This window comes from Protopterus annectens, chromosome 2.part0, assembly GCF_019279795.1.
Source record: "Protopterus annectens isolate FY-2018-M chromosome 2.part0, PAN1.0, whole genome shotgun sequence".
Classification (NCBI taxonomy): domain Eukaryota; kingdom Metazoa; phylum Chordata; order Ceratodontiformes; family Protopteridae; genus Protopterus; species Protopterus annectens.
In genome coordinates this window covers 620,907,618-620,934,781 of record NC_056728.1, presented here as the reverse complement: position 1 = coordinate 620,934,781, position 27,164 = coordinate 620,907,618, and the positions used below count along the sequence as shown (strand labels likewise).

Here is a 27,164-nt window from a genome sequence, read left to right as displayed (position 1 = left end):
TGATACCTGTGCTGCACCAGCAGGGTCCACTAAGCATACTTCTGTCAAACATTGTAAGTTGGATCTCCATTGTAGATGTGAGGCAACAGTTGATTTTGTTAGCCTTAGAAATGTCCTGTCATAATACCACCCAGGAACTCAATAACTGTGGCTGTGTCCCAGCTGTCAAGATAGGAGGAGGCAGAACAGAGAATACCAAAGTCATGTAGTTACTGTAATAGTAAATCATTGTTGTCTCTCTCTCTTTGTCTAGAAGCTGAGGATCAGTCCATGTTGGAGAAACTAGCTTTGGCTAAAACCTGAGGGTTTCTCTTTCTCTTCCTTGCAGGGAGACACTTAGTCTGGTTACTCTTACTATGTCTCCTTTCCCCAGTTTACAGAAGTCCTCTGATGCTACAGAGGGCTTGACTCTGACACTGTGCACAGGCAGCTTCTCTTCAGAAAGGGAACTCTCCAAGCTAATTTCCTGCAGACCTCCTTCGGTAGCATTAGTCAGGTCTGAGATCCTTCAGGGTATCTGTGCAGGTGGATTTAGAGTATATGACATCGACCTTCGTCTTGGCCCTGACACTGTTTACCACCAACCAAGAAGTTCCTCCTGCTTATCCCTTCTACCATTCTTCCTCTAGGTTTGGTCTTGTTTCATGCAGTGTTGGTATCAGCACCAACTGCCATATAGGGCTTCTTAGTGTGAATTGACCTTACATCTCCAACATCGTTGTCTTCAGCACTGGTAACATTGATGCCATATCCTCTGGTGCCAAGTGTTACTTGGTTCCTGGCTGCTAGTGGTGAGACATCCTTACCAAGGGGGCTGTCACAGATGGCTTTCATGGTGTTCTCTGTGGTGGAGAACTATACTTTCAATACTTCAGAATTGCAGGTGCCTGGCTTAACATCAGCCCTGGAGACTTCAGTGTTGGCAGTTGATGTGGACTTTGTTATGTCGGCATATATTCCAAAGTCATAGATACTGATGGATGTCCTTCTGTTCTGTTGTTGCAGTATATATTACATGAGGGAGATTGCCTGTCAAGCAGCCCGACGTCAGCCAGTATACAAACATCTTTAGTGCCTAGGATGCTTGGTACATCACACATAGGCTGCTATTGGACGTATGCCATAAAAGCAAATGTATACATGCACCATCCTCAGAACTTCTTTGCCGCAAGTCAGAACATGTTTTCATTACGTACAATCTGTTAGCCAAAGAATTTTCAGTCTCAACTTCACAGATAAGTGCCCTTTTGGAGAATCCTTTTACACTTTTTGGTTGTGCATAGGATTTAATGCCATCCAAGAAGGGGAATGCCAATGTGGACATCAGATTCCACATAAGGACAACCACCAACAATGCCTTTTCTGTCTTGGGCCTTCCCACGACCATAAGGCTTGCCCTGTTTGCCAGTCCTTTGTTCCCAAAACTTGAAGAAGTAGGCTGAATTATTTTTCCATCTACTTAGAAAATCAGTGGTTAACTCTCACCAAAAGGATGGAGGGGTCACTCAGGTTCGGAGGGCAAATCTTTAGTGAAGCAGAAAGCCAAGAAACCTAGGCCGGAAGCTTCAGCTGCACCTCCAGTGCCAGCTGTCTCTCCTGAGACAATTGCTAGTCCAGACATATGATCGGGGTCATCGTCCGATCCACAGTCCGAACCCGTACAGAGGTCGCTTTGGATCAGGATATCATCACGTCCTTGGAGGTACCGCAGGCGTGTCCAGTACGGATGTCCAAGGGGAACCCAGACTCGTAATCTCTGAAGGCTCTAGGGGCATCCCAACCTTTCTAGTTAGGAAGAAGTGAATTTAAACATAATCAAATGTAGGCCTACATATGGCCCATCGTCCCTCCATAAAGTTGATATTCATAGCAAAAAGAAACAAAAGGTTAAACATGTTTCTCCACCATCTGATCCTCAAAAGGATTGGCAGGCCTTTTTACAGAGCATTTTTTAATGCTTTCATGTCCCTTAGAACCCCCTCCAGGGGTTATTGTACTTACCTGTCCCTGGACTGCTTCACCTGAAAAAAGGGTCAGGGAAGAAACCTTTTCCGAAGAGGAACAATCTTCTGATGATGTCATTGGCCTATTCAACACAGATTCCCTCCCCACTAGATTATGCTTGCCCAGAGGAAGAATCTAATGGGGCTGATTTACTAGCAGAGGAAATTTCCTGTAGTGACACCTTGACCAGGATCAAGAAACACTGCATGTGGGAAAGCTCTGAATTGTCAGATGTTCAGAAATGCTACTATGACTTACTGCAGGTGGACACTCCCAGTCCCTCAGCTCTCCCCGCTATCCTTTTTAATTTTTAGATGTATTTGCATCTTCAAGCAAAGCTCAGTCTCCAGCACATAAAATAACGCACAGATTTTATAAGGTGCCTGCAGACTGCAAGTTTTTATTCAAAGTAATCTTGTCTGACCCATTGATCATCACTGTGGCTTCAGGCAAACCCTCTAGGTTTTTTCCCTCAACCTTCCTGCTTCCTTCTGACAAGGACAGCAGACATTTGGAGAGACTGGGGAAAAAGTGTACACGTCTGCCAGCCTAACTTTTAGGGCAATCAACTACTAAGCCCACATGACCAAATACTCTCTAGAGCTTTTGTCCCAGTTATCTAAAATCATTTCAGATTTGCCTGATTCTGAGAATAAATCTCTGGATACGTCCTTGTTGGGTGCAACCTCTCAGGTCACCCGCCACTCAATTAAATGTAGCTATGATGCTGTAGAGGCTTCTGCTAGGTAGCTGCCTCAGGATCTGTCCTTAGAAGATTTGCATGGTTAAGACTCCAACCCTACCAAAGGATATCGAATCCAAATTGATGGATGCCCCTCTGGACAGTGCAGACCTGTTTGGTCCTACAGCTGCTGACTTGTTTAAAACTTTGGAGAAGTTAAGGAGATGCAGGACTTAAAACACCGTCTGGTATCTCCTGCCCAAAATTCAGGAGAAATTACCCTTCTAAGCCAGGTTTTGTCAGAAGACAATCCAGGCCACCTCAGTCTAAGACAAAAAGGCCTGGAAAGGGACAACAATCATTTAGCACTCCCCAACAAACCCCACCACAAGAACAGCCCTTTCCAAACAGGCCAGGGTCCATTTGACTATTTGGATCCCATATCACCCAAAAACCCTTTCCCTTCACCCTTCTCTTTCAAGTCCAGCTTGGGAAAACATTACTCAAGACTCTTGGGTGCCTTCCATCATAGAAAAAAACGTACTTCATGGTTTGGAAGTCTCTGCCTCCTTTCAGGGACATTCCCCAACCACCCAAAGAACAACTTCCAGTGTTTCCACAGGTGTTGCAAAACCTGCTGGATCAAGGCACCATTCAGCATGTCCCTATTCATCAAAGAGGCAAGGGGTTTTATTCCAGGGTGTTTTTAGTTCCAAGGAAAGAAGGCCCCTGGACACCCATCTTAGATCTGTTCTTCCTCAGCACCAGCCTGAAAGTACCCACCTTCAAGATGCTCACATTACAAACTCTGTTCCCTTTGATCTTACCTCAAGCCTTTTATGGCCTCTATAGACATAAAGAACGCCTACCTCCATATTCCAGTTCATCCCAGATACAGGAAATATTTAAGGTTCTCTGTAGCCTCTGGACACTTTCAATTTTCAGCCTTGCCCTTTGTTCTTTCTAAAGCCCCAAGGGTATTCACAAAATGCCTTGAACCAGTTGTGGCATTCTGCAGGTCATCTAAGTTTTCCCATACTTGGACGATCTTGTTTTCCAAGCAGACAAGTCCACAAGCACTAAAGCAAGATCTCAAGCATGCAATTTCCATCCTTCTTTCCCTGGGATTCACTATAAATTACCAAAAATTCATTCTCTTTCCCATCATAGCACCACGTTTTCCTTGGCGTGAGGATCCAAACAGACCTCATGGAGGTTTCACTTCCCATTCAGAAGGTCCAGGAGCTCAGTGCTTTCTTTCAAAGCCTCATCCTTCTTTCACACATCTCAGTCAGAACCTTTCTCAGGACCCTGGGCTTCATGGCTTCCACCATCCCTATGCTTCCTCTGGCAAAAATGCACACAGGGAAATTGCAGTGGTTCCTGAAACTGGTGTGGACACAACATGCTCACCCTGTGGTGTTCCAAATTCCCCTTCTTCCCTGTTTGAAAAGGGATATAACCTGGTGGATTCAACAAGTCTCTGCCAACCCAGACCTCCCACTTCATCCTCCTTCAGCACTACAAGAGATATACACAGAAACCTCAGGCACAGGCAGAGGAGCAGCTTTTGGCTCCATGAAAGCACAAGGCACCTGGTCACCCTCTCAAAGAAAATACCCCATCAGCATAAAAGAAATGAGAGCACTGCTGCTGGTACTCCAGGCCTTTCAGTCTCTCTTCATTACAGGGCCCTTAAAAATGTTCACAGCCAACATGACAGTGCTATAGTATGTGAACAAACGGGGGGATCTAGGTCTCCTCTCCTGTGCAGACTAGCCCTGCAAGTGTGGGAGCTGGCAGTCAAATTGCAGACACACCTTCAGGCAGTATACATTTTCCCTCAAGCTTGAATGTATTGGCAGACACATTGAGCAGGTCCAAAACACAACCCCACAAATGGATGCTTCGCAGGGATGTATTCCTGGACATTGCCCATAAGTGGGGGTACTCCACAAGTAGATCTTTTTGCCTCCCCCATGAACAGACAACTTCAATTTTGTGCCATACACCTGCACCCTCTGGTCTGGAAAGTGGACGCGTCAGTTTTTCATGGCATGGGATGTTTCTATATGCATTCTCTTCCCTACTTCTCATTCCAAAAGAACTACTACAGATTCAGCAGGAGAGACCAAAAATCTTGATGGTGACCCCCTTTTGGCCAAGACAGCATTGATTCCCTTTACTCCTGCGTTTAGCCAAGGGCAATCACCACAAGTTATCCCACAGAGTAGACCTACTCACACAACACAAGGTAACCCTCATCCACCCTCACTTGTCCACTCTGCATATGACACTGTGGGTGATAGGGCCTTGGTTTCTTTCAGACACGTTTTTTCAGAGAACTTGCTCAGGGTACTGCAGGAGGCCAGGAATCCCAATACTAGAAAATCTTATTTATCCAAATGGAAAGATTTTCAATCTTGTGTCTTTTGTGTAATCTGGACCCAATAACAATGGAAGTCTAACATATTCTTCAGTGAAAGTAAACATGTCATGTGTCTCTGCCTCTCTTACCTCCCTTGGCTTCTAAGTTCAAGGCCAAACAATTCCTGAAATGCGTCCTTCACATGAGACCTCCCAGAAAACCAGCCCCCAGATCTTAACTTTGTTTTGAAAAAACTGACCCTGGTCCCTTTTGGGCAAGCAGCTTCTGCCTCTCTAAAATACTGCTCCTGGAAAACAATCTTGATACTGAAAAATCACTTCTGCCAGAAGGGTTTCTGAGCTCCAGTCCCTTATGGCCTCCCTACCTTTCTTGGTGTTTCACAAGGACAGAGTTTCTCTATGTACCAACCCCTCCTTTATGCCTAAGGTGGTAAATGAGTTATCACTCAGCCAAGCTATCCACTTTCCTACCTTTTCCCTTCACCCCAAAACTCTGCAGAAAGAGCTCTGCACACTCTGGATGTAGACAGACATCTTAGGTTTTATCTTGACAAAAACAAGAGTGTTAGGAAATCGGACCAGTTGTTTGTTTCCTTTCATCCTAGTGCCCTAGGGCTTCCTGTCTGTAAACAAACTATTTCCAGCTGAATTTCTAAGGCTATCTCCTTCTGCTATGAATACAATGGGAAGAGCCTGTCTTCTTCAGTTAGGGCACACTCTACCAGAGTCGTTGCCTCCTCTGGCAACTTCTTCAAAAGGTTGGACACCAATTCCATTCTGGAGGCGGCTACTTGGTCATCAGTCCATACTATCACCAAGCATTACAAACTGGACAGCATTTTCAAATCCAGGGAGTGGTTCGCTAGGGACATTCTTCATGGTTTCCTGGAAAGCTCCTCTACCCTTGCATCCTCCCAGTCCTTCTCCTCATGAGCTTTTGCATCCTCCCTTGAGTGAAGAATACTGCAACAGCAGAACAGAAGGACATAATTAGTTGTGTAAAATCTTACCAGAAAGTTAGATGTCCTTATCTTCTCTGCAGAAGTATTCTATCCCTCCCTCTACTCCCCCTGCATTTGTTCTTCCTTGGATGTACCCAGCCTACATACCTTTTTCTCAAACATTCTCCCCTGGGGCACTCAGTTCTGAGGCTGGTGCATGTGTATGTTGCTTTTATGGCCTACGTCTGATAGCGGCCTACTTGCGATGTACAACTCACCCTAGGCACTAAAGACTTTCGATTACTGGCTGACGTTGGTCCACTTAGCAGGCAAATATCCCTCATGTAAAGAATACTGCAACACAGAGGAGAAGGACATCTAAATTTTCTGGTCCCAAGCACTTGGCAGATTCCTTGGTGCAGAAGGGGGCTACTTTTTATGTGTATTGTGTCAGTGGCACTGATTCCACCCCAAAGTACCACTGAAGTTGGGAACTTGAGTCGACAGTCATCCAGACTCCCTCAGGACCAGAGGAATTCTAGGGCTGGACTGGTGAGATTTGCGTATTACTCTTCCTAAGGGAGTTTAGACAAGAACTTCCATCACAGCCTTTCAAAGGAGAATGTGCAGAAGAAAGCACTTAGACTTCCCCTCAGAGTCCCAGTCTGGAAGCAGATCTGGATGAGGTTTTCCCGAAATTGCCTCCAGAAGACACTTCCTTCAGTAAAATTTTGGAAATGATGTGGGGGGGGGGGGGGATCATAGCCCGCATACTTCCAAAGCCCACCCAGGACAGATCTTGCAGGAGACCTATGACTCCTCTCCCTAACAACATGGGTAGTGTAATCCCCCGATAAACATGTGGACCTGATCTGCCTTAGTGTGAAAGGTGCTGGACTTCATTGAGCCCATTCCAAGAAAACCAGACATAGTCCTTTTTACCACCAAAGATGGGCCTTATGTGGAACAAAAGGCTTCTTGCTGACTCATTGTGCTAGCTGTGGCCACCAAGAAGACATCCCTTAAGATGGCCAAGCCATCCATTCCCCTAATAAGATTTCCAGGATGATGGATATGTTAGGGAAGCAGGTGTATGCATCCAGTATGGTTGTGATTAGGGCTTTAAACTACATGGTATATATGGTCCATTTTCAGAGAGATATTGTTCAGAAAGCTTCTGAGAATCTGAAGCAACTGCCAGCTGAGGAAGTCTGATCTCAACTGGAGATCATTATGGTTATGCTGAATACCATAACCCTCTCTGATCATGCATCACTTGCATAGCACAAAGGATGGGTGGCTAGGACAGCATGGTGTGGACTGTCTATGAGGAGATGGGCCTGGTTGCAGCTCACTGATTTCATGAATCATTTCAAAGTGGATTTCACCAGCGCCCCCTTTAAAGGCAGTGTGCTTTTTTGGCAACAAGTAGAAGAGAGTCTGTATACCTGTAAGCAGGAGGTTAAAATGGTCATTGCTGTGCCATCCCACAAAGGACCTTTCAGTGAAACCGTCAGGCCTAGCACAGGCAACAGTAGGACAAAGGTTCCCCGGGCAGGGGGGAATTTCCATCTAGATGTTGCTCCAGAGGGAGAGGTGATCTCAGTAACCAGGGAGGGAGAAAGGTAGAAGAGCCTTTTGAAGGTTTTACTCCTATGACCTGTGAAGGTTTGTCTGACTGTTTCCCTCTCAAGGCAGTTGTGGGAAGTCTCTCCTTACACACTCTAGAGTGGATGGGCCATCATGACAGGTTTGTGGGTAAGAAGAATCATATCCAGGCACTACTTCATTCCCTTTTCTGCAACACTCCCTGTTCAGGCTTCCCAACCCCCGAAAGTGCCATCACACTTTAAAGGAGGTTCAGATTCTTATCCAGAAAAGTTCAATCCAATAGGTCTCACCAGACCAGAATGGATTTAGATTTTTACTTCAGATTCTTTTTTGCATCCAAAAAGACCAAGAACTTCAGGCTGATTCTCTATCTCATTTGGCACAATTGTTTTGTAAAGAAGAATTCCTTCTGGATGGTCACGTGCATTCCATGCAGCCATTCATCCAGGCAGAAGATTGAATGTGCTCTTTGGGTCTTCAGTAAAAATGGAGAAATCATCATGAAGATTCCTTTCCTACCAGGTCAGAGCTGATCCTTATCAGTTTTTGGCCTTGCTGTTTGGTTTCATCACAGCCACCTTGGGTGTTCACCAAATGTATGGCTCAGGTTGCAGCACATGTGCGACTTCTAGGAGTATGAATCTTTGTGTACTTAAATGATTGACTCTTGGCAGCTTCATTGGTGGATCATCTAGTGTTAGCAAGACAACTTTGCTCGTGAATTACCACATAGGTGGCAGTACACTAAACACCAAAAGTGTGATAAGAGACTTAAGGCCACAGATGGACAGTGGTCTCACCTTCGATAACCACATCGCCACAACATTCAAGAAATCCTTCTATGTGGCACACCTCATCACTAAGGGCTTTTCATCCAGAAAACAGGAGGTCATTGTCCCACTGTACTCATCCCTCATTAGACCCATTATAGAATACAGCGCCCTGTTTGGTATGTACCTCTCAAGACATCTGCAACAACTGGAAAGGCCGCAGAAATACCTCACTAAAAGAATCACAGACCTAAAGCAGATGCCCCATGCTGACCGTATAAAAAAAACTCCACCTATACTCTGTCACATATCGTCTACTCAGAGATGATCTCTGCTTAACATACAAGGCCATGTCAAACCCAGAGCTGCTGGACATGCTCCACTTAAAGAAATCCCAATCCCTCAGAGCCACACGCTTTGTCATCACAATGAACAAAACATGCTGGAGGGATAGGTTCCTGACCCAGAGACTCCCCAGACTCTGTAATAGACTGCCCATACATGTCAAGCAGAGCGCCTCTTTGGCCCTCTTCAGAAGGAACCTTGATTGGATGGGAGATAGGAAACTCACCCCGGGAATCATGTCAGTCACCCTGCTAGAAAGAGGTCCAGGGAAGTAAATATTGTGGGAAGAAATAGCCAGGGAATTGTTATGGTTAGGCTTATATAGGCCCTAGGGCAGATAGCCTAGTACCAACCTATGAACATGAGTCTGCCTGTCTGTGGGGATAACTGTGAACAGAGACAAGTTCCTATTGGAGCCCTCGCTGTATCTTACGTTCATAGGCTGTCACCTCAACACTCGAAGATAGCTAGCAGTTCTTCCACAGAAGATAATTTCCTCTTTAATTGCAGAAGTTTTATGTCTACTTCAGCAAGATCAGCCACTAGCAGCTCATGTTCTCAAGGTGCAAGGTCTCATGGCAGCATCTCTATAGATGGTCCCCAGTACCAGATTCAACATGAGGATTTTACATTGGACTCTTCAAGTGCAATGGAACCAGTCCTTTCAGACAGTGTACCACAAGATCAGACTACCCCAGACAGTCAGATGGAGTATAACCTTTCTGCACATAAATGTGCTAGAGATATGGGCAGTCCTCCCAGCTCTGCAGACATTTCACAACAAGCTCCGTAGTGGTACAACTACCATACAATAGGGCAGTATCATGTAGTACTTAAACAGGCAAGGTAGAACTCTATCTTATCCCTTGTCCAGGGAAGATATGGAAATGGGCTGTGACCTTGACCTTACAATGTTGTTTGATTGCAACATACATACCCAGGTTTACCAGTGAGATTTCGGACAAACTGAGCAGGAGCATCCTGTTGCCCAACAAGTAATCCATTAACAGCAAAATATCATGCAGCATATTCAAGAAGTGGGTTAGATGTCACAGTGAATTCTTTGCTTTGTCATTCAACACCAAGTGCCCTCACTTTTTTAGCATAGTTCTCCAGGAAGAACAGACACACAGGGACACATTCTCACACAATAACCCCCCCCTCCCAGTCTCCTCTACTCCTGTCCTGTCCAACCTCTGATACCAAGACTGTTACAGAAAGCTAAGGTTTGCAACACTCAACTCACTGTCGTAGCAGACTTGTGTCTCCGCCAAACTTGACTCCCCTTGCTGTGCTGTCACTTGAAGGAGAAACACATTCTCCTCACACAGAGTTCCACTCTGATAAGTCACCTATCCATACAGCTTCACCCAGACATTCAGTCCCTTCATCTATCCATTTGTGTTTCCAGTTCCAGTAATGGCCAGGAACTCTCTGTTTCCTCTAGATGTTGTTGAGCTCATTACAGCTTTGCAAAAAGTCCACCAGAAGACTTTATAAGGATAAATGGGAGAAATTCTCTGATTGGGCTTCTGACAGATGTAATTTGCCTATTTCAGGACCCTTTGAGGAGGTGCTAGCATTTCTAACAGAGATGTACAAGAAATAAAGCTTGTAACTGCTCAGTTAAATTTCTATTGGCAGCAATATCATTCTTTCACAAAGGTTTTACAAATCATTCCCTGGCCACACACTTTTTGTAAGGCCTTAATTAACAGAATATTTCATTCAAGTCCTCCATTAGTCAGACCAGCTCCAACATGGGACCTTAACTTTGTGCTTGAGTGTCTAACCAGACCTCCCTTGGAACTGTCTGATTCAGTTATTCTTAAGGTTTTATTATGGAAAACAGCATTTTTGATAACTATTACTTCTGCAATGAGAGTTTCTATGCTTCAGTCCCTTTCTTAATGCCCCTAGATCCAGACCATGTATCTCTTAGGATAAAAACTTCCTTTATGCTCAGAGTAGTTACTCAGGCTAACTTGAATCAAGGTATTCATCTACCAGTATTTTTCCTGAGTAGTCTAACAAAGGGGAGTACCTGTTACATTGTTTGGATGTTCACAAACAACTATGTTTCTGATATTTTCAATTTTTCATCTCATCCTCACATATGGGTCAAAATCTGATGCTTCGGATCTGACTTAGCTGTTAGCAAGCTCGTAGCAACCAAAAAGCTCTTTGATAACTCCCCTTACCCACAGTGCATCTCTCCCCATTACCTCAGATCTCATTTGCCAGTTTGAGAAGATGTGGTCCGATCAACAAGCTCTTGGTATCCGGTTGTATTTTTTTTAGATATTTTTCTCTAGTAATCTCTATTTTATTGTTTTTTTGTCTGTAATTTGCCTCTTTCTCTTTACCTAGTAGTTTAGAAACCTTTTGTTTAAAATAACTGCATTTTTATTTAGGTTACTTTCCCTTCTCTCCTTCTTTCCCACCAGTAGTCAGTAACCGTACTCCTCTTTTTCTTCTTTACCATTGAGTTAACTCCAACTATTATTGTTAGTAGTTTTTTTCTTCTTCCTCTTTTGAAAAGAAAATAATATATTTCCTTTTGCTGTTAACAATTTTTCCCGTGAATGTGTTTGCGTGACTGTTTGTTTTGAGAGGTCTGCCTTGCTGTTTTCATTATGGTGAAGAAAAAAGATAAACCGTCCGGTTTCAAAAAATGTTCTATGTGCGGGCATAAAATCACAGTCAGCGACTTGCACTCTGTATGTGTATACTGCCTTGGTCCCCTTCACATACAAGAGGATCGTGCTATATGCCACTGTTTAAATAATAGTTTTTTAGTTGAGCTTTAAAATAAGCTCATTCTAAGCGGTATGTTGCATTTAGCTTTTGTAGAGGCTATTTCTGGAGTTAAAGAGAATTCAGGGTTGTCCTCTAAAAGTAAATGAGCTCATTCGAGCCCAGCTGCTTCTTTGTCCTCTAGGTCCTTAGACAAAGTTAAGAAGAGACCTTCTTCGGCGCCGACTGATGTCTCGGAACCAAAACAAAATAAACTTTAAAATTTTCAAGTTCTGATGAGTCTGGGATCTGATAAGTGACATCGGCTCCGACCTGTACTCTGTTGGATCTGACTTCTTTGGCTACGATCCTATCAGGTAAGGATGAATGAGATCCATTGATGTCAGATCTGACATCCAGTCCTTTTCAGCCAATTTTGCAATTACCAAGGACACGGTACACTCCATCCTATGACCCGGGTCCATCGAGGGTATAGTCTCCCTTTCTGTCGAGGTCTAGATCCCCTTCCGCCTCTTCCTTCCATTCAACCAAGAGCCTAACTGATGAAGATGTGGAACAGATGGTGGAGAAGATTTTGTGGGCGCAGGGTATCAGTGTCTCCCTTAACCTTGACCCTTAAGGTTTCAGGCCAGTTCAAACCATCCACTCCCCATCTTCCTCCTCCTCTGACTTCAAGGCAAGCTTTGGAGCTATTGGATTCGATACGCCTCGATGTGCGCAAGACTCCCAGGTCTTCAGAGAAGTCGATGCACCGCTGGGCTTCCGTGAAGAATCCCATAAACATGGTTTATTGGAGCTAGAGTCCACATCCATTCAGGAGCAGTCAACCTTTGGGGCCTTGGAAAGGGCTATTGTTGCTACTGCAACTAAGAAGTCACTTGCCCCCTCGGATCTGCTATCCTAACAAGATACCTTGCCTGCCTCTTCTCGTTTCCATCTTCCACAGGAACTACGGGACCACAGGTGCCAGGATACCCATCTGGGTACCCCTGACTCTTCCTATACCTCCCCAGATTACCACACTGAGGAGGTCCCTAATAAGTGATTATGCAAGAGGAAACATTTGGACTCCATGGAGGAGTCATCCACTGAAGACACTGACCTCGATGAGGGTGAAGGATCCCCACGGTCACCCCCTGAGGATGTTTCCCTTGGGGGGATTCTGAAGCAGAGGAGTGGCTGGCAGTCAAGCAGTCCTTCGCCGGAGGAGTCGGTGTACCTGTCTGCCTTTGGTTCCTGCCCATCGACCTCATGGGCGACTGTGCTCACCAATGCGCTCATAGGTTTGATCTCACGGCAGACATGGGAGACTCCAGATTCTATCGAGCCTGTTCCCCAGAGGCTTAATAAAATTATCACAGCTCCCTTGGATAAGGCTTTCTGGGCAAAAGGGGTTGCATTAGATGCCATGGTCGTGGTGGCAGCGACCAATAAATAACTTTTCGAGGAGAGTTCAACTATCCAGTCTCCTAATAAGGATTCCAGGATAATGGATAGATGTGGGAAGTGTATCTTCTCGTCAGCTTCCTTTGCCTATGTACCAAGTCATCCATGAGGCTCATAGCACATGAAGCTGAAGGAATGAGCAGAGAGGTGGGTTCCGGGATCTCCATGAGGAGGCATGCCTGGATATGCCTCTATGATTTTGTAGAACCTTTTAAGTCTTTGTTTGTCAGTGCCCCGTTTGATGGCATGCCTCTTTTTGGTCCCAAAGTCAAGGATATGTTATCCAGGTGTGAGAAAGAAAATCAGACCCTATCTGTTTTGGGCATACGTTTTTCAGCTCCTCAGAGACCTTACCCCAAGGGTCAGAGAGGCAACGGAAAAATGTGGTTCAAAAAATTTCAAGGGTCCTACCAAGACACACATGGTAAGTTTCCCCCCAGAGGCAGAGGGGGAAATATTAATGGAAGATGATACCCTTGAGGCAGAGGAGGTATGCGAAACCAAGATTCCTGGGAATCTTTCTTCAGGAAGCCTTTTCAGCCCTCCTCAAAGGAGGCCCGATTTTCCACCTTTGGAGGCAATTGGGGGGTGACTATCCCTGCACTGGAGAGCCTGGCAAAAGTTAACTTCTGATATTTGGGTGCAGAGGGTAATATCCAGGGGTTACCAAATTCCCTTTTCTCAACAACCCCCTTCAATCAGAAAAATCTCAGATGTTCCACCCAGTCAAGGGATCAAGCAGTCATTCAAATTCAGAAACTGCTAGAAAGAGAATCATCCAAGAGGTCCCCCCAGACCAGAGAGGGTTCGGAACTTAATCAGGGTTCTTTTTGTTTCCAAAGAAAACAGGAGACTGGAGGCCAATCCTTATTCTCAGCAGACTGAACAAGTCATTTTGACATTGCAAGTTCTGAATGATCACGGTGCAGTCCATAATTCCGTTTCTGGAAAAGGTTGATGATTGGATGTGCTCTATACTACCACGTAAAGATGGACAGACACTCCAGAAGATACTTGCGCTTCTGGCTGGGAACCAGTCATAACCAGTTCCGGGCACTGCCCTTTGGACTCCTCACCGCCCCCAGAATGTTCACCAAATGCATGGTAGTGGTTGCAGTTTGCTTGAAATGACAAGGATTCTGGGTTTTTCCTTATTTAGATGACTGGCTCATATCCGCCCAACCAGGGATCTACTTGTTCATGCAAGAGACTCTGTTCTTCAGCTTTGTTTGAAATTAGGCATAACTATAAATTAGAGCCAGCACAAAGTGTGGTTTTGCATTGTTTAATGTACAAAATGGGTGAAGGGAAAAATATATATCCCAACCCCCCCCCCCCCCCCCAAACCAAACCGGTTTCGGCTTAATAGCCTTTTTCAGTGAAAGACAAATAAAATACAAACATTAGGATCAAAAATCCTTCTTATATAGGCATAGGCAGGTGCCAAAATACTCCTGTTGGTTAATTTGTAGATGACCTTTAGGCCTCTCAAATTTAGAATTGGGGAGCATATGAGTGACACAAGACATAAAAAGCAATCCAATGCCCTTTATAGACACACTTGCAAACATAATACTTCAGTATTTAGATTTACTGTTAATGATCATATAGGAAATTGCAGGGATAAAGTTGGTTGGCACAGCATTTTGAATGTTAAGTATAAAAAATGGATAATTAAACTAGGGGGGCTTTTCCCTCCTGGTTTAAATGAATATCTATAAATTAACCAATAGGAGTTTTTTTGGCACCTGCCTATGGCTATATAAGAAGGATTTTTGATCCTAATGTTTGTATTTTATTTGTCTTCCACTGAAAAAGGCTATTAAGCAGAAACCGGTTTGGTTTGGGGGGTTGGGATATTTTTTTTTCCTTCACCAATGTTGTTACACTTTTTTGTGCATTAAACAATACTAACCACACTTTGTGTTGGCTCTAATTTGTTTTGGTATTACTTTGGACTATAGAGCCTTTGCACTTGTACGTGCGGGTTGGAGTGATTTGGAGTTTGCATAACTATAAATCACCAGAAATCTCTTCTGGAACCCACTCAAACATTTCATAGGAGCGCTGTTGGACACAAAGAATATGATTGGCAAACTTCCTCCTTCCAAGGTTTTAACAATCAGAAGACAAACCACAAGGTTAATCAGAAATTCAGAAACAAGAAGCTGGCAGTACATCATGTTCTACAAGCCATAAGATCAATGGCTGCAGCAATTTTTAGTCCCTCTTGCCAGGTATTGTATGCAAATTCTGCAGTGGCTCCTGGCTTCTCAATGGTCAGTAATATGTCAACCAATGTCTTATCAGATTGCTGGCTACTGAGACTTGTCTGCATATATCAACGGGACACAAGCTGATTTAAGTATACTTTTCTCTGCACTTATTTAAGATTTGAGTCAGTAAATATTGTGTAATATTATGCCCTGTCTCTCTGCAGTTAAGTTGTCTGAAGTGTGAAAAAAGTGTAGCCATCTGGACTCCTTGAAAGTTGTTAGACTGCTTTGAAATTCCTGTGTTAGTGTTAGTTAGCCTGGGGGTTTCTGATAGCATTAAAGTCTGTGTTGGTTACATTTCTAGTAATCATTTTAATCGAAGTTGCTGGCTACTGAGACTTGTCTGCATATATCAACTGGACACAAGCTGATTTAAGTATACTTTCCTCTGCACTTATTTAAGATTTGAGTCATTAAATATTGTGTCTTTGATTCAGTAAATATTGTGTCTGTCTCTCTGCAGTTAGTTCCCCACTCCCCCTCCCTGTGTCCTATTGTGGTGTTAATCTTGGTGGCTTTGGAATTGCCCGCCTCTGCTGTAAATCTGTTTTTGCACACTCCTCCTGGACCCATTTCATTTGCTCACTCAGCTGAGTACAGTGAGATCATATTTTGATTTCAGATACTCCTACCAGTCCCATCTCCTCTGCGGCATACAGAGAGAGCACTTGGGAAGGACATTCCCCTATAGTATCTTAATCTCTCTCCCAAAAAAAAAAAAAAATTGCACTTCATCTGCTTTACTGTATTTGTGTTTCTTCCTACTTTATTACCTTATTTTGCTTTTGCCTCCTCTTAAAAGTACTCAATTGAATTTATTCTGCTGCCTTTATTACTGCTTGTTAGTAACCTGAATAAATTGTGACTGTTATTCTAAGGCCCTTGGTTTAAGCACTTGGGCTTCAAACCAGTTGTTTTACATTAAGAAGGTTTGTGGTCTGCACTGTTGTGGCAGGGCAGGTAACGTACATCCTTCTGAGTTGGGAGCTGCTGATTGAAGGCTCAGTGTCTGTTATTCTAAAAGTGTATTAGTTCTGGGTTAAGCACTTGGGCTTCAGGCCAGTTATTTTACATTAAGGTTTGTGGTCTGCACTCTTGTGGGAGGAGAGGCTAGATTCTGCCCTTCTGAGCTGGGAATTTCTGGTTAAAGGCTTATTGCGCATGCTTACTTGAACTGTTTCTTTCTGACATCGGTACGCTTTGTTTGCTGTAGCATAAACTAGATTCAGGCCGGCTGGATCTAGCTTTGTTTTGTATAACTTGTGCACTGATCCAGGACGTCTTTTTTTGGAGAAGGTTTCTCTGTACCCTAGTGGCAGGACTGTCCAGTTAGAACTTGTCTGATTGAAGACTGCTGGAACAGGGCTCAGTTTTGAGCTTTTTAACTGGTTAATTGGGTAAAGTGTTGTTTTGGTTGTATCTGCTCTATTTTCTGGGGTATATATATATATATATATATATATATATATATATATATATATATATATAATTGTTTCCCGCCTTTCTGAACTAGTATAGCCCAGTTTTCAGGTTATTGCTGAATCCAGGGCTGTGTTACAAGTTTCTGTGTTGCCTATACCTTACTTAGGAGGAAGTTTCTCTGTTCACCTGTGAGAGGGGAGCTTTGAGCAGCCTATCTGTCTGTGGAGGAGTGGTTTCAGCCCAGAAGTTAGTAGTTTATTGGCCATTTTGGGCTAATTTCTATCTCTTTCACTTCCCTGCTATAAAAAAACACATTTGCACAGTTGTTGCGCTTGTATTCCGCTCACCAAGTGCCTTTCAGGTGTTCTGCAGAGTCTACAGCAGCAGAGAGACAAAAGAGTGACTTTGGAGTGATTAAGTATCATTTTTCTGCTTTTCTTGCTGTCTTAACTAATTCCGTCTAAAACGCCAGTTTTTTTAGTGAATCTTTGATTTAAAAAGTTTGTTATTGCTACATATTGTACTTATTTGCAGCCTGCACTTGAATTAAGTCATTTTTGTGTTTAAATAATCTGTTTAACTGTTGTAGGCCACACACTACAGTGTGATGGCCTTTTCTGTGCATTTAAAGTGTTGTTTTGATTGTATCTACTCTATTTTCTGAAAAATATATATATATATATACTTGTTACCCACCTTTCTGAACTAGTATAGTCCATTTTTCAGGTTATTGCTGAATCCAGGGCTGAGTTACAAGTTTCTGTGTTGCCCATACCTTACTTGGATAGAAGGAAGTTTCTCTGTTCACCTGTGAGAGAGGGGAGCTTTGAGCAGCCTATCTGTCCCTGGAGGAGTGGTTTCAGCCCAGAAGTTAGTAGTTTATTGGCCATTTTGGACTAATTTTGATTGTATCTGCTCTATTTTCTGAAAAAAAAAACTTTTTCACGCCTTTCTGAACTAGTATAGTCCAGTTTTCATGTTATTGCTGAATCCAGGGCTGCATTACAAGTTTCTGTGTTGCCCATACCTTACTTGGATAGAAGGAAGTTTCTCTCTTCACCTTTGAGAGAGGGGAGCTTTGAGCAGCCTATCTGTCCCTGGAGGAGTGGTTTCATCCCAGAAGTTAGTAGTTTATCGGCCATTTTGGGCTAATTTCTCTCTCTTTCACTTCCCTGCTATAAAAACTGCATTTGTGTGGTTTTTGTGCACCGGGCAGCGCCATTTAGCTTGAGTTAAACTATTCTCGGCTCCACAAAGTCTACTCTTCAATTTTTCCCTTGGAACTAGACAAACATTCAACTTTTGCACTCAAAACCATTCATTTCACAGTCAAGCACTTGCTTAAAACACATAGCAAGCACTAATTAACCCTAACACTAGACCCCCCCTATACTGTCTAGAAGGACAAGGTTCTCTATTCGTCCCCACCAGCCAATCAGAAAAACAGCTTACTCTACCTATTCAGGCATGTCCAAAGGACAGATTCCGGTGTACTCTCCAGTCCAACTGGTGAATCTGGGCATTTTAAGGCAATGTTACAACTGCCTCATGTACACAGACAACCCTCTCCTCCTACCACCAAACACTAATATATGTGAGAGATGCAATTGTACAGCCAAACTGGAGGCAAAGCTCTCTCAACCCAAGACTGGAACTGACAGTCAAGAGGAGAAGGGTAATACTTGCAACACACCACCAGTCTCACATAGACCTAATAAACCAACACCAGCAAATAACACACATGATTACATGAAAACATACTCGGAGGCTCTAAATAAAAATGGGAAAAAGCAACAGCGACCTCCAAAGCAGACATCCAAGCACCCTTCACACCCCATCACCAACCATGAAACACATACTTCACATAATCAGTGTGCCATGCAATCACAGCCCTTAATGCAAAATAACATACCCAACACACTAGTAATAGGCGACTCTATAGTCAGGCACACTGATGTCCCACTAACTTGGCTGTACAAGGAGAAGGTTACAGTTAACTGCCTGTCGGGTGCCAGGATCCGCCACATAACACAAGCACTCAGGTCACTCCAGAACAAGTACAAATACAACTCTGTCATTATCCATGTTGGTATGAATGATCTGAAACGTACCTCCCTGGACTACATGAAAAGAGACATGGAAGAGCTCTCTGATCATGTAGCCCAGGCCGGTATGACCCTGACCCTGAGTAGCATTCTGCCCTCACCAAGAATGATGCCACAGTTTAAAGAAAAAATGATCAATTTCAACAATTGGCTAAGTTTCTGGTGTCATTCAAAGGGGATCCAGTATCTGTCTGCCTGGGATGACATGCTCGACAAGCCACATTGCTTTGCAAGATATGGCTTGCACCTGTCACCTTTAGGCTTTCGAATACTGGCCAAAGCTCCTGCCGCCCCCATAGTACCTTTTTTAGGCAAGGCTCAAAAGACAAACCCACCACCATAAATGGCACAAGTAACCAAAAACTGAGGGTAATGCTACTCAACGCCAGAAGTCTAAACCTCAAAATGCACGCACTCGAGGCACTCCCTAGAATGGAGAACATCGACATCTGTGCAGTAACAGAAACCTGGTTTACGGCTCCTGAGAGCACCCCCAACACTACTAGGCTATAACTCATACCATACCTTTCGGCCACAGCACCAAGACCGAAACACAAAAGGCGGGGGTGTATCCATATTCATCAAGGATACCCACACCTCCAGGTTAGTGGCGTAGCACAATGCATCAGAGATCATCCATGTGCAACTAACAACGGGCAAAACTGCAATCCAAATTGTAGCTTGCTACAGATCACCCACCATGGCCCAGGACCCCCATTCCGCATTTCTGGCGACACTGGGAAATATGAAGGTCCTACCAAACACCCTAATACTGGGTGATTTCAATTACCCAAACATAAACTGGGAGAACTACTCAAGTACTAACTCCCTTGCCCAAAGCTTCCTAGAATTTATAAACTCGAACGCCCTGGATCAACTGGTCAACACCCCCACCAGAAGGAACAGCATATTGGACCTGGTCATCACCAACATGGGTGACCGGTGTTCCACACCGGAGGTCAACCCCTCACTGGTTAGATCAGACCGTAGACTAATCACTCTGGATATCCACATTCCGCCCCCACCCCCAATCAAGGAAACCACCGTGAAAAACTTTTCAAAAGCAAACTTCACATTACTTAAGACCGAGGTGGAACGGTTCACAGCCCCCTTGCTAAAGGACACTGCTGTCCAAGCTGCTGAAAGTTTTACTAAGGCACTCTATGAGCATCTGCAGGAATGCATGGATCGTGCTATCCCAAGTAAACCAAGACTCACTCCACCAAGAAAAGGAAACCAGTCTGGTGGACCCCTGCCATAAACAAGCTGTACAACAGAAGGAGGAAACTAGTACAGAAAAGAGTAAAATCCCAAGAAGGAAAGGCATCCCTGATCAGTATCCGCAAGAAACTACGATCTCTCATTAAATCATCCAAGGCTAGTTTAGAAAGAAAAATTGCCAATGACTCCAAAGATGACCACAAAGCGTTCTTTAGCTATGTCAAGAACCTAAGTGAAAACTCTCAGATCTGCTCTGAGTTAGTGCAGAATGGCACAAAATGCACTGAACCGACTGATATTGCCAACATTCTGGCAGACAGGTTTAGTGCAAACTTCACCCCCCTCTCACTCCCTAAAGGGCCCATAACCATACCAGAAGAATGTAAGGCCCCGTCAATCACCGACACACTGGTTAAAACAGCCCTATCCAAAGCCAAAAGCACAGCTTCAGTGGGACCGGACGGTGTCCCAGGCTGTGTCTTACAAGAGCTCCAAAATGAACTAACCCCTCACCTAAACACACTGTTCAAACTCAGCCTCCCTACAAGCTATGTACCCACAGAGTGGTGCACAGCAACAGTTATCCCGCTCCACAAAGGTGGAGCCACAACGGACCCCAGGAACTATCGCCCTGTAAGCCTGACTAGCCTGGTCTGCAAGGCTATGGAAAGCATCATCATGGAACTCTTTAACAGAGAGATTGGGAACCTCCAAACCTTGGACCCTACCCAGTTTGGCTTTGTTAAGGGCATATCATGCCTCCTAAACCTAGTGGACTTCTTTGACACGGTTACCAAGGCATTAGACGAGGGAAAGGAGGTCCACACAGCCTACCTAGACCTCACAAAGGCTTTCGACACCATTCCCCATTCTAGTATTATAGACAAGCTCACCAGCTTGAACATAAACCCCTACGTCACGAGATGGGTTGCCAACTGGCTCATGGATAGAACCCACATGGTGAGAGTTGTAGGCTTTACGTCCGACTCTAAACCTGTTACAAGTGGTGTCCCCCATGGCTCAGTCCCAGGTCCCCTCCTGTTCGGTATATACTTCTCAGAGGTACAGACAAGCATAGGAAGACTATGGCTGACCAAGTTCGCAGACTACTGCAAACTAGGGGCCATAATTGATTCTCCGGCTGATAGACACCCTCCAGATGGGTCTCACTGAAACGGATACCCAGTGTCAAAATCATGGCCTCAAATTAAATGCCAAAAAGTGCATAGTCATCCCCTTTGGAAAAAACAAAGTACCCGCAAACTACCACATAGGTGGTAGTACCCTAAATACAGAAAATGTAATAAAGGATCTGGGGACCCAAGTAGATAGTAGTAATCTCTCCTTTGATAATCAAATTGCCAAGGTGGTTAGAAAATCCTTCTATGTGGCCCACCTAATCATAAAAGGGTTTGCATCTAGAACAAAAGAGGTTATTGTGCCTCTCTACTCATCACTCATTAGACCCATCATAGAATACAACACCCCATTTGGGATGTACCTTACAAGACACCTGCAACAGCTGGAAAGACCAGAATAGTACCTCACCACGAGGATTACTGGCCTCAAACAGATGCCCTATGCAGCCCGACAAGAAACTCCAGCTGTACTCTGTTGCATACCGCTTACTCAGAGGTGATCTCTGCCTGACATACAAGGCCATGTCCAACCCAGAATTGATGGACATGCTCCACCTAAAAAAAACAAATCCCGGGGAGACACACGCTCTAGAGATATCAACTTCACCACAATGATAAATAGGACGTGCTGGAGGGATAGATTCTTATCCCAGAGACTCCCCATGCTTTGGAACAGGATTCCAGTATACATCAGGCAGAGCCCCTCACTAACACTCTTCAAGAGAAACCTTGACGGGTGGATGGGAAACAGAAAATTTACCTCTGGGATCACTGCAGTGGCTCTGCTGGACAGTGGCGAAGGGAACTAATGTCTCTGCTGGACAGAGGCACAGGGAACTAATCTAAGGGGGTGGCGAAAGCCAACACATTCTGGTTAGGTTTATAAATGCCCTTGGGCAGATAACCTAGTACTTACCTATGAACCTATAAAAAGGATCTCTCATGGAGGATTTGCTCAGAACAGGTGACTCAAGGTCGACCATTTGTTCTCCCTCAACCACAGGCTACGGCTACCACAGATACTTCCCATATGGGGTGGGGGGCATTATCTGGGGAAGACTGTCCAAGGCGCCTGGTCCACAGATGAGGCTAAGCTCCACATAAACATCCTGTTGATGAGAACAGTGTTCTTCCTCTGTAAACAGTAGTGATCTAATCAGGCAACATGTTGGTAGTATGGTACTTAAACAAGGAGGGATCAGATCCTACCCTCTGTGTTGAGAAGTGTTCAGGGTGTGGCATTGGGCATTCTAATCCAACCGCTTTCTTATAGCAACACACATTCCGGGAATGTCCAGTGTCATAGCGCACAAGTTGAGCAGAGCCATCCTCATGCCTCACGAGTGGTCACTCAACCAGAATGTAGTGAAGAACATTTTCCAAACGTGGGGCCAACCTTGCTGCGATCTATTTGCCTGTCCCCTAAATAAACACAGCAACTTCTTTGCCCTAATTCCCCCATTGGGGCAGTCCCCGCATAAGCTTTAATACATGATTGGCCTCCTGGACTATTGTATGCCTCCCCCCTATTTTGTTGATATCCAGATTCTTTCAGAAAGGCAGCAGATTGAAGAGTACAGTAATTCTCATTGCCCCGTATTGGCCTCAACAAATCTGGTTTCCCTTCCTTTGGCCTCATCTTCTAAAGAAGCTCTGGATTCTGGAACCCCTTCCGGATCTACTGTCACACCCGACAGGAATACTTCATCCCAACTTTCACAACCTCAAGGTGTCAGCTTGGTTCCTTTTTTTCTGTTGATTGCCAGACAACCTATGCTTTCCTCCCTGGTTCGGCATATTCTAATATCCTGACATAAGTCATCCACTCAAAAAAACTGTGTAGGAGCAAATGGAAGAGGTTTGTGATCTGGGCACAGCAACACAATATGGATCCCATCACAGCTCCCATTCACTTCATTCTAGAATTTTTAGCTCACTTTTTTAATAATGGACCTGCGGCATCTACTGTTAAAGTTCAGTTAGCAGCCATTTCAAATTTTGACATTGAGATAGACCACATATCTTTAATTTACCACAAACTTTGCAAAGCCTTTTAAAAGGGGCCATGTTGTTAAACCCCCCCACAAGGGATCCATCTCTTCCTTGGGATCTAAATATGCTTCTATCCCTGATTGTTCAACCACCATTCAAATCTGCAGCATCTTGTGCTATTAAGCTCCTTTCATGGAAAACTTTCTTTTTGGTGGTTGTCACATCGGCAAGATGGATATTGGAAATTGAGGCTCTATCTTCCCATCCTCCTCATTTGGTTTTTCATAAAGTTCGAGTCTCTTTGCATACCAACCCCTCTTTCTTGCCCAAAGTTGTTTCTCAAGCAAATATAAATCAGACTATACATTTGTCTGTTTTTTTCTCTAATTTTACTTATAAGGACGAATACATTCTACATCTGTTGGGTGTTCATAGGCAGTTACGTTTCTATTTACATAGAACTAAAGAGTTTTGGAAATCAAGCCAATTGTTTGTTGCATTTGCAGGCCTTGGGAAAGACCTACGAGTTTCCAAAGTTCACTTTATCAAAATGGCTTTCTAGTTGTGTTTCATTTATTTACACTTCAAAAGGCATGAAGCTTGACAAATCCATTCAAGCTTGTTCTACCAGGGTTATGGCCACATCTGAGATTTTTCAAAGGAATGCTTCCTTGAATGACATTTGCACAGCAGCCACTTGTGCCAGCTATCATACTTTTATTACTCATTACAAGTTAGATTTAGTCTCCAGGGGTTGGGCCTCCTTTGGTGGGATAATTGAAGAATATTCTCCCTTGAGTCCACCTGAGGCGGAGGTAGCTGGGGACTTGGTCCCATATGCGGGGTTGAGATAAAAAAATTTATATCAGACGAAGAAGTTAGGTACTCACCATAACGTTCCATCTGTATTGTCAATTTTTTTCATCTCTCCTCACATCCCCTCCCTTCATCCCCCCTGCCACGGGTTTCTTGGTTGAACAGAAGAGAACCTGAAGGATTAGATTTATCTTCCTTATACTCCAGAAATGCTTTTTTATAAGATCTTCCAGTGTGTTAAGTACCGAACTTTCTCCTTTCTCTATATATGTAATTATAGCAAACAAGATCTGAGGTAATGGGGAGAGTTGCATTGTGAGTAAGGAGAGGTGTCGAAGAGCTTTTTGGTCACCATGAGCTTGCTAACAGCTGAGTTGGATCCGATGCATCGGATCCGGACCCATATGTTAGGAGAGATGAAAAAATCGACAATACAGATGGAGCGTTATGCTAAGTACACAACTTCTTTTTTACCTGGACTACACAAAGGGCTCCAGAAAAAATGAGCAACTCTTTGTTAGCTTTTCTGCTCCTAGGCTTGGTCAAAAGATTTCCAAGGTTATGTTAGCAAAATGGATTTAGGACTTTATTTCCTTATACTTCAGCAAGTAGACAGCTTCCTGTCCACCCAAAGGCTCACTCTTTTAGGGCTCAAACTACGTCCATGACTTTCCTTTGTAATGCTCCACTTGATGAAATTACTGTAGTGACTACTTGGTCTTCTCTGTGTACCTTTGCTCTAAACATTATAGTCTTGATTTTGTTTCTAGAATGAGATCATCATTTGGAGTGAGAAATACATAAGTTGTATATTTACTGAACTGTTAGATTTCTTTGGTCTCTGGCTGAACACTGAAACAGCCTGCCTTCCTTCCTCTACTAAATTGTCATTTATGAAGGGTCTGTAAGGGATTGTAGTGTAATTTTCTTTATTGATGGTCTCTTTGTATGTATCTATTTGTTTAATGTTGGCATTCTCGATCTGAAGAAGGCAACAGGAGCGGGAGATTATGTGTAGGCTTGTAGCGAGGAGCTTAAGTTGTGAGGAATTAGTTGCCTTTGCAAGAGATTGCAAAAGGCACCCGTCTTGTAGTTCCAGTATCCAGACAGAGACCAAAGAAATCTTTTGTTCCGGTAAGTGCATAAGGTACGGTTTTGGTTTGTGAAATTGATGTTCTGTCATGTCTTTATCTCTTATTACCTTTTGCAACCAAGCCTATGAAATTGCACATTTGTAGAGTATCAAAGAGGAAGGACTAATATATTATGTTAATTTTGTTAATTTTTCGTGTAGTAAGGGCTACTGAAAAAGGTGATTATGAAATTGAGATTTTTGCTCTGACTAGATAAAGCAAAATATTTTTACATGCCTGAACTCTTTGTAAGAATACTGTATTTCTAACTGTTCTTGTTGTAAACCTTCTCAGGAAGGAGGTTTATGTAAATTTTTATAAATTCTTTGTATTGTTTTTCCACCCAGCCACGATTTCATAACCATAAAGTAATTGAAAACTTTGCCAGTTCAGATTATACCTCTTCTTCAGCATCTGAAAAAGTAACAGCAAAAGGTTAGTACTTTTGATTATCTGTAACCAAATCATAGAGCTGTGTTAATTTTGCAGTGAACTGCTTTAATTTTACCTGTATTCGTTTTCCCTTCAGTCAAAGAACAGTGGAACTTTCAACTTGCAATGGCAGTGTACAGTTTTTATCACAGTTGCTTTTTGGCCGAGCAGCTGCCCCACGCTGTTCTGCTTTTCGGTGAACCTCCTGAATTTAGTTACCCTTTTTAAGTGCATCTTGGCAGGGGTGTACAAGAGCCTCAGCTGTCAGTGAAACATACTCTGCTTGTGGAAGTAGAACTAACAGAATTTTTAGTTCTCACATTATCTATTCAGTAAACCATGGCAGACTTTGTTGATGAGCTGAAATAAACAGGGACTAAAATGGAGAGGGAAGTTAGACAGTTTAAAACTGTCACCTGAATAGAGAGCAAGTTTACTGGGTAAAGTAGACTACACTATAGAAATACAGTTACATATTCTATGTATTGAAAACTGATTATCTGAAGTGTATAAAATCATGTATATTTGAATGTGGTATGTCCTTTGCATTGTGACATCTGACAGATTTATCTGTGTCCTAATTCACATTGAAGTGTGTTCTTCGGTTCATAGGTCAGGATTTAGAAAGACTCGCCCACTGTGGAAGCATTAACATGGACTTTTTCTGTATCATGGTTAGCCTTTCCAATTCAAAGACCACTTTCTTACTACTGTTTTCCCATGGCAGGAGCTGTCACAAAGAAGTAGTCTTTCTGAGAAAGCCGCATGCTAATGCAGCAGTCTGAGTGAGTGGTTAATGCTAATTAGCCATGTGCTGTCCTTTAGGAATGGCAACAGCTCTAGGTCAGCTTGGCAGATTGGTTCAGAGAATCTCTCCAATAAGTTAATTTTTTCTCTTGGAGGAAAATGTGAATGCCATCCTTGATGTCATTCACCCATTCACTCTTATGTGAGTAGCTGTGGCTAGTACTGCAGGTTTGGGAAGGGGGAGTAAGTAAAGAGGAGGTGTGTGTGTGTGTGTGTGTGTGTGTGTGTGTGTGTGTGTGTGTGTGTGTGTGTGTGTGTGTGTGTGTGTGTACACACACGCATGTGTGCATGTCCGCGTGTAGGTGGATGGGGGTGAGCAGGCAGTTCTGTGCGCATTTATCTTCCCTCCCACAGGAGGAAGAGTAAGGTGAAACTGAATCTGTATGCTTGTGTGTGCATCCTGGAGTGGAACTTGTACCTGCAGGAAATGCACTTTTTAAACCCTTTATTCATTGTCCTACCACATCACATACAAACAAGAGAAACAAGAAAAGGAACAAGAGCAAAGCACCTAATGATTATGATATGGGAAAATGGTGGGAAGAGGAAATTATCTAAACTACCTAACCCTAAAAAAACCTCAAAAACTACCTAAACCTAACCACTATTCTATGGGGTAAGGGAAGAAGGATTTCACCAATCCTATGCTAACTTCTTCGATGAAACAGAATCAGCCAGGCAGAGCCAAAGACCGAGCTGCAGACATGAATGGCAGCAAACTAGATCTGGAGAATTGATGGAGCAACGGGGATATATATGAGTAAGGGAAGTGGAGCCAAAACAGGCTAAAGACTTCAGAATTGGCTGGTGTCTGATCCGAATTCCCACAAGTTGAGTGTAGACAGAGAAGACAACATTGTGTCTTTAAATTTAAAAG

The 27,164-nt window shown here is 43.6% G+C and overlaps 1 protein-coding gene across 1 annotated transcript in view; it reads left to right on the top strand.

The window, feature by feature from the left end:
• Positions 1-27,164, top strand: part of LOC122792761 — a 1,018,830-nt gene that overhangs the window by 255,989 nt on the left and 735,677 nt on the right. Inside the window, exon 5 of the mRNA XM_044060334.1 lies at positions 25,396-25,483. Coding sequence (XP_043916269.1) covers positions 25,396-25,483 — 88 coding nt within the window. The remainder of the gene's footprint in view (positions 1-25,395; positions 25,484-27,164) is intronic.